Consider the following 7,783-nt stretch of genomic DNA (forward strand, 5'->3'; position numbering starts at 1 on the left):
AGACTTGAAGACAAATATTTGATGAAAGCTAATTGAAATGATAGGTGTGATTGTGTGGTGAGAAGTTTGCTTTCAAACAACATGGTTTTGGATTCAGTTCCAGTGTGGCACCTTTAGCATGTGTCTTCTATTATTCCAGGCCAACAAAAGATTTGTGAGTGGATTGGGTAGCTGGAGACTGAAAAAAGTCTGTTATATACATAGCTATGTGTGTGTACGCATATGCATTATGACATCCTTACCTCGACACTGTATGATAGTCATAAAATGAGTGCCACTGTCATGCATATAGTGTCCTTTCTTTCTGAACTTCCATAAGAATATGATCATAGAAAAATTCACCTGAGGGTTGGTGATAGGAAGGGCATCTGCCTATAGAAAATTCCATCCAACCCACACAAGGATAGAAAAGTGGACATTAAAACAACAATGATGATGATGATAATGGTGAGAGCAAATAAATCCAAGATGATACTGCTGCTGCTTAACATCCATCCCTCATTCTCATCTAGTCCTACACTATTTTCCTCTGATCCCTGCTCCTTTTCTGTGCCTTCAGTTATCTCTCCCTTCTCTCTGAGCTACATCTTAGAGCTGCCATGTGACATCTTTAACACTTCTCATATCTGCCATTGATGTTTCTTCCCTTCACTGTTGTCACCCCACTCACTATATTCACCCCTATGTACCTCTGTTGTCCATCTTCCTCCCCACCGCACTTACTCTCTGCACATCATGACCCTACTTTCTGATGTATCTACAAGTTTATGACACAGTTTCTCTTCTCCCTTCCTGTGCTATAACTTCTCAGCTCCCATTTCCTGCATCACTTCTATCTCTCTCACCTTCCCCCTCTCTATATATTGATGTTTATCATCAGCCATACTGCCACCCCTTGTTCATCATTCACAATATTTAAGCTTACCCCTATCTCTGTCACTTTCCTCTTACACTCTAATGAAATTACCCACCCTCTTCCCCCTCCAATCCCTTGTCCTTATCCTCTCTTATACTCACCTTCTTGCACCTTGAGAATATGCTTTGTCACCTCATCACCACCATCTTTATCCTTTTTCCAGCTATTCACATCCACCCTCAGATAATGCAGGGTAGCCATGTATCTCTTCTATGGCAAGACATCTGTGCTTGTTCCTCTGTGATACTTTAGCCTCTCAACATCTGGTATAAAGCTACCTCTTTCTCTCTCAAATACATTCTGAGTCAGTTAAGGAGGCTGTTTTTATTCATCTTGCAAGGTGACCTCATTAGTGCCGGTGTCACAAAAAAAAACAACAAGGAAAAAAAATCACCCATAACACACTGTAAAGTAGTGTTTAGGAAAAGCATCCCGCTATAGAAACCATGCCAAAGCTGACGGTAGAGCTTGATGCAGTCTTGTGGCTTATTAGATCCTGTCAAACTATCCAACTCATGCTAGGATGGTAAACAGATATTAAATGATGGTGATGGAGGTGAAGGGTTAATAACTGACAGAGTGAAACTGTTGTGTGCACACATGATGTTGCAAATATTAGAGCATTCATGATATGATCTTGTAAAAAGAAGGTAAAAAAATTTGTAAAATGAACATTGTGATATTTTATTGACCATTAATTAATGGACTAATTTCATTGAAGGGGTGTATGCTGCCATAATTTATAATTTCATTATGGAGGTATATACGAACATCATGCGTATATGCCAAATTTAGGTTTAAAAATCTGATGCAGGATTCATAGGTTTAAAAAAATATTTTAAATATTTAAAAAATTAATAAAACATTTTATTTCGAGCAAAGTCTATCACAAGTAGCCACAGAGTTTAATATTTTGTATTACTATACAGCTGACATCTGTATTACTATACAGTTACAAGGCCACAGTCTTTAATATCTATTACTATACATCTGACAGCGTTACAGTCTTTAATATCTGTATTAGTATACAGCTTATGGGGGAGAAGGGAATGAAGATTGCTCAGGCAGACTGAAGCTAGGATATTTTCTCTTGTACTCATCTCTGAGTAGTGTGATTGTACTCCTTTGTGAATTTCCAGCTTCAAAAAGGAAAATTGCTAAAAAAACAATATCAATGATCAATAAACTGCACATTACTTCTACCGAAGCAGAGTATTTCTGTCCAAATAGAAAATATTGATGTCACCAACATTAATGTCTCTGTCTGTGAATAGTGAAGTGAATGAGCCATCTAAAATGATACACAACTGACTTCTGTTCCTTGGGAGGAGATGGTTATCTTTCAGTTAAAAATTAAACAAGTGCTTTCTGCAAAAATAATTAGCTTTAGAAAGGGTATTCAATCACTAGTAAAAGCATTACTTTAAAAAGCTCTGTTTAAACACATGGAACATTAAAAAAAATAAGAATGATGATGTTAATGGTAATAGTTCTGTGGAGAGGAATGGACTGAAGCAGTGCCACTCAATGCAAAAAACTCCCCCCTCCCTAAAAAAAAAAACGAAACAAAACAAACAAAAATGACTTGATTAATATAACCAAGATATGAATGTCTGAAATTAGAATGATTTGAAAAAACATTATAACAATAATATGCTTACAGTAACCTATTTGTATAGCAAAAACAAACTACACAAATACTTTTGATTCATAAGAAATATTTATGTATATATAATAATATATACATATATGGCTTGCAAAATAAACACTCTATACAAAATTTACAAATCCAACCATACTTGTTAAATTTTACTTGCCATTCATGCACATAATCACACACACACACACAAAACCCACCCACCCATTTTATGAGTATTTTAAAGATTGAAGTCCCTGTCATCAAGGAAATATTTAAGCACATTTCAGGACAAAATACCTGTAACAAAGTGTGAATTTTATCAAACTAATTACTTGGCCAAATTTAAACAAAGGAAAATAAAATAAAACAAAATTATATATCGTTTCCAAATTTTTCATAGCCCTTTGGTATGGATTTTGATTGGAGAGTGGCCTAATTAGCTGGTAATATTGACAACAGATTGTTTGTAGGTTGTGCTGAAAGGTGTGAACAACTATTTGTCTATCCCTTGTTTTATCACATTATGCCTGCACTTCAGAGGGCAAACAATATTTATCCTCTGGGTGCAGAGTTCAGGAAACTTGCACAGATCTGAGTGGATGAAATCCTGACATCGTTCTGTAATTATTTTCAAACTGTTTTTGTCATTTATTACAAACAACTGGTTCTAAAAGATGAAGTTCTGTGCCTTGTGTTAAAATTGGAAAATGATTATCCTTGTGATAATTTACAAGATGACTAATACTGTCAAATTTACAATCCTTTGTTCGGACCTGAAAGAGAATAAAGAAGAGTTAAGGTAAAACTGGGACACAATTTCATCACCAAATATGAATAAAAAATTTGAATAAAAATAAAAAGAATGAATAGAGACATTTAATTTATTAAGTTTATGCATTTGTTTTACAAGATTCTTGATGTGAAACCACAAGTTGAAACAGATATTGTTATATTTGGGGATGATCATTTTTGTCTTTTTACCAATTAATCACATGCACTATATATTTGTTCTTCACTTCAGCTTTATTATTATTCGTATTTTAGTGTCCATTGTCTCAAATCTTTCATCACACATTCTGTGACTTCTTCAGTGGCTATTTAGTCCTTTCTGGCTGAAAGACAGAATGGACTTAACAACAGAAGGGGACATGTAGGATGGAGAGTCACTGAAGTACACGTGGTTAATTGGCAAAAGAAAAAAAATGACCATCCCCAAATTTAACAATATATTTAATTTATATTATGCGAAAATTATAAAATACAAAATTCTTTTGAAATTCACAAGGGAGCTTTTAAATTAATTGAGAAAAATTCCTTATCTATTTTATAGAAGTTGGGGATAAACAAAAAAAAAGTCAATTCCGGTGTCAATTGAATCTGTAAGCCATAGGCACTGATTGTGTTTGGTTTAATGCCAAACCAATTTTTATACAGAGAGAGAGTTGAATCAGATCCAGTGTAATGCTAGTAGTTGTGAAGAATAAAAGACAAAAGCAACACTCAGGGAATTTGAACTGATAGACTTGAAATTAAATATAATGTATTTAGTCAAGTACTCTGTTGTCTCAACGAATTCAATAACGCTTATAAACCTTATACACACATATATGGTGTGGCTGTGTAGTAAGAAGCTTGCTTCCTAACCATATGGTTCCAGGTTCAGTCCCACTGTGTGGCACCTGGGGCAAGTGTCTTCTACAGTAGCCTCGGGATGACCAAAGCCTTGTGAGTGGATGTGGTAGATGGAAACTGAAAGAAGCCCATTGTGTGCATATATATATGTGTGTGTGTGTGTGTGTGTGTGTGTGTATGTGTCTTTGTGTTTGTCCCCCAACACTTCTTGAGAACTGCGGAATAAAAGATAATCAGATGGGGTAATATACAGCATTAACATTCCTCACACTTTCTATTACGCTGTTACCTTCATTGAACTCATAAAGCAAAATATGCTGAATATGTTTCTTTGTCACTTCCATTATAGCTTTGGAAAAATAACTGTTAAAATCGAACTGCACTCTTCAAAACTTACACTGAGAATAAATACAAGGTAAAATTACTACCTGCTTCTGTATCAAGTTGATGCAGGCAGTTTATCCCATCCCTTCCGACTTTTAGCTAATGCAGTTGAAAAAAAACACATTATTCATGGGATGATCCAATATATACATATTTTATTTTTGATTTTTGATTTTGATTATTAACGCTCATACTTGAAAATGTAAATATATTTAAATTCAGTCTTTTTTTTGATCTGTGAATCCTCAAATATCAAAAATTACACTGAAGAGATTCTTACCCACAATCAATGGATTTTTATAATTTAATTATGGGTAAGAATCGAAACAATTTTATGTAATTTGTATTTCACATTTATTAATTATTTCATATATTTTATGATAAGAATATAATATAATATTTTGTTAATAAATTTTAATTTTGAATTGACAATTATATATCTCCATTTTCTTTCCATTTTTATAAATTTAATATATACACATGTGAATTGTTAAATTTTTCTCTACTAAATTGGGTATTAAACAGCTGAGCCAGTGAAAAAGTAGATGTTTTCATCCCTATTTTCCTTGTACTGAATTTAATTTTATATATATATATATATATATATAAAACAAGAGCCTCTCCATTATGATTTGACAATCTATTTTTCTCATTTCCTTTTTTTGTATGATGTTTACTTAATTATTTAAAAAAAAAAGAAGTTTTTCATCTTTAATTATCCATACAGTGGTTTTATAAATTTAAATGTCAAAATGAAGAAATTTTACAGCTGGCTGCTCTTTCAAGCAACAAACAACTGAGCCATGAACTCTGAGTGGAAACTAATCTTCAGCTATGTAATTGCTATGAAATCATTGTTAACTTCCAGTCTATGTGTCCTTTGGTATACAGTAGTTAAGGCTGTCAGCCACCATTTGCAATAATTGTGACCTCGTTCCTTGAATCATGAAATTGAATATTTGGACTCAATAAAACAATTTATTTTTTCAGTAACACAGTCTCTAATCCTAACAATTTAACTCAAGTGTTTTCCAAAACAATTATTTTCCATATTTGAGCCAGAAATTCCTCTAGTCAAATACAACTACAGGAAAAGTTTCTTCAGACAGAAAGCTTTGATGACATGTCATTAGATACATGCACAGAAAAGACACACTGGTAAACTACATTCCTAAATTTTCTAACAGAATTCTCACAAGGATTTGGTCAGCCTTATGGAGCTCTAAGTTTCTGTGTCTTTCCAGTATGGTGGTCATAATAATAATAATAATAATCCTTTCTACTGAAGGCACAAGACACAAAATTTGGGGGGAGGGGACCAGTCGATTACATTGACTCCAGTGTTTCACTGGTACTTAATTTATCAACATTGAAAAAACTCAGGATGTAAAGATGGACAAAATGCCGCAAAGCATTTTATCTGGCATGCTAACATGATTATATTGACCCCAGTACTCAACTGGTACTTATTTTATTGACTCTAAAAGGATGAAAGGCAAAATTGACCTCAGCGGAATTTGAACTCAGAATGTAAACACAAATGAAATATTGCTAAGCATTCTGCATGGCGTGCTAACGATTCTGCTAGCTCACCACCTTAATAATAATAATAATCCTTTCTACCATAGGCACAAGGCCTGAAATTTGGGGGAGGGGACTAGTCGATTACATTGACCCCAGTACTCAACTGGTACCTATTTTGTAGACCCCCAAAAGATGAAAGACAAAGTCGACGTTGGTGGAATTTGAACGTGGAATAATAATGATAATAATAATGACTTTTGCATCTGAAATACAGAAAAATAACAACATTCATATGAGAAATAAAAAAAAAATGAAAAATAACTTACCACACCCTCAGGATCAATCAGTAATAAATGTTTCACCCCAGCTGAATGTCTGCCACTCAAGACAAATTGACCTTGTGTAGTGGTACTCTCCCTCACTAAGAAATCTCCTTCATGTTCCAATAATAATTCAGCCTGTATATCAAAAGATATAAAAACGATCATGCTTATAACACATCAAAATATTTATTTATATATATTTTTTACTTGCTTCAGTCAATGGACTTCAGCCAAACTGAGAACCACCTTGAAGGATTTAGTCAAAGAAATCGTCTCCAGTGCTTATTCTAATAGTCTTCCTCTTGCTGAACTTCTAAGTTACAAGGATGTAAACAAATGAATACTGATTGTGCAGTGTTGGCAGGGACCACACAGATACACACAAACAATGTGTTTCTTTCAGTTTCCATACATCAAATCCAGTTACAGTGCTTTGGTCAGCCCAGAGCTATAGTAGAGGACACTTACCCAAGGTGACACACAATGGGACTGAACCTGAAGCCATATGGCTGGGAAGCAAACTTAACCACACATCCACATCTGCACCTCACAGCTGTGTCTTGCCAATGAAAATAAAAATACATGTGCAAAGGATAATGTCACTACACTAGCATTACCTACTAATTTACAACAGTTAATAGAGAATAAAGATCTGTGAGTACTGCCTCTAATCAACTGACTAATTAAGAAACATCACAACTATGTTACAAGTTATTGCTTATAAAAGTTCTGCTCAATGTTACCACCGTAACTTCTTTAGCAATGGAGCATTATCAGTGTGAACTCACCTCTTTTCTGTTTAAAGGACCATGATACCATTCTTCATATACTGGAGCAAGCACTGCAGGAATCTCATCTTTATTAATCATTGCTGCCTGCATACTTTCTTCGGGTGCTGGTGCTGGTGGTGGAGGTTGCGTCATTGATTCGTTTAAAAGACACGTTTCAAATGGTTCTAAAGGAAAACATAAAGCAAAACCATCGATAAGAAACAGACCAAAAGGTAGATCCAAGATAAATCATACCATCTACATCCGTCTAACACTACCACTTGTGCCACTAGTATTGCGATACTAATAACCTGGAGTTAGAACTCAATATACATATGCTTAAGAACTTAGGATAACAAAGGAATAAACAATAATGAAATTGATAACATAATTGCTCATTCCTTTGTCATCCCAATTCCTTTTATATATGTATATATAATAACATAAATGATATATATATATATATATATATATATACAATCTCCCCTCACCACTAACCACACCGCCCTTGCCAGAGCACGTTTCGAGGACCATGCATCTGCTCTCTTCTCCCGAACCTGCCCCACCGTCTCCTGTTTCCCCTCACCTACACCCC

General features: G+C 34.4%; 1 protein-coding gene across 3 annotated transcripts in view; it reads right to left on the reverse strand.

The window, feature by feature from the left end:
* Positions 1–1,575: 1,575 nt before the first annotated feature.
* The window catches only part of LOC106871874 (SHC-transforming protein 1), a 74,927-nt gene continuing 68,719 nt past the window's right edge, over positions 1,576–7,783 (reverse strand). For all 3 annotated transcript variants that reach the window (XM_052970636.1, XM_052970637.1, XM_052970635.1), the window contains 3 exons: positions 7,207–7,373; positions 6,422–6,553; positions 1,576–3,328 (listed from right to left, as the gene is read on the reverse strand). In XM_052970636.1, the coding sequence (XP_052826596.1) occupies positions 3,200–3,328; positions 6,422–6,553; positions 7,207–7,373 (428 nt within the window). In that variant the 3' untranslated portion in view covers positions 1,576–3,199. The remainder of the gene's footprint in view (positions 3,329–6,421; positions 6,554–7,206; positions 7,374–7,783) is intronic.

The sequence above is a fragment of the Octopus bimaculoides genome, chromosome 9 (genome assembly GCF_001194135.2).
Source record: "Octopus bimaculoides isolate UCB-OBI-ISO-001 chromosome 9, ASM119413v2, whole genome shotgun sequence".
NCBI lineage: Eukaryota > Metazoa > Mollusca > Cephalopoda > Octopoda > Octopodidae > Octopus > Octopus bimaculoides.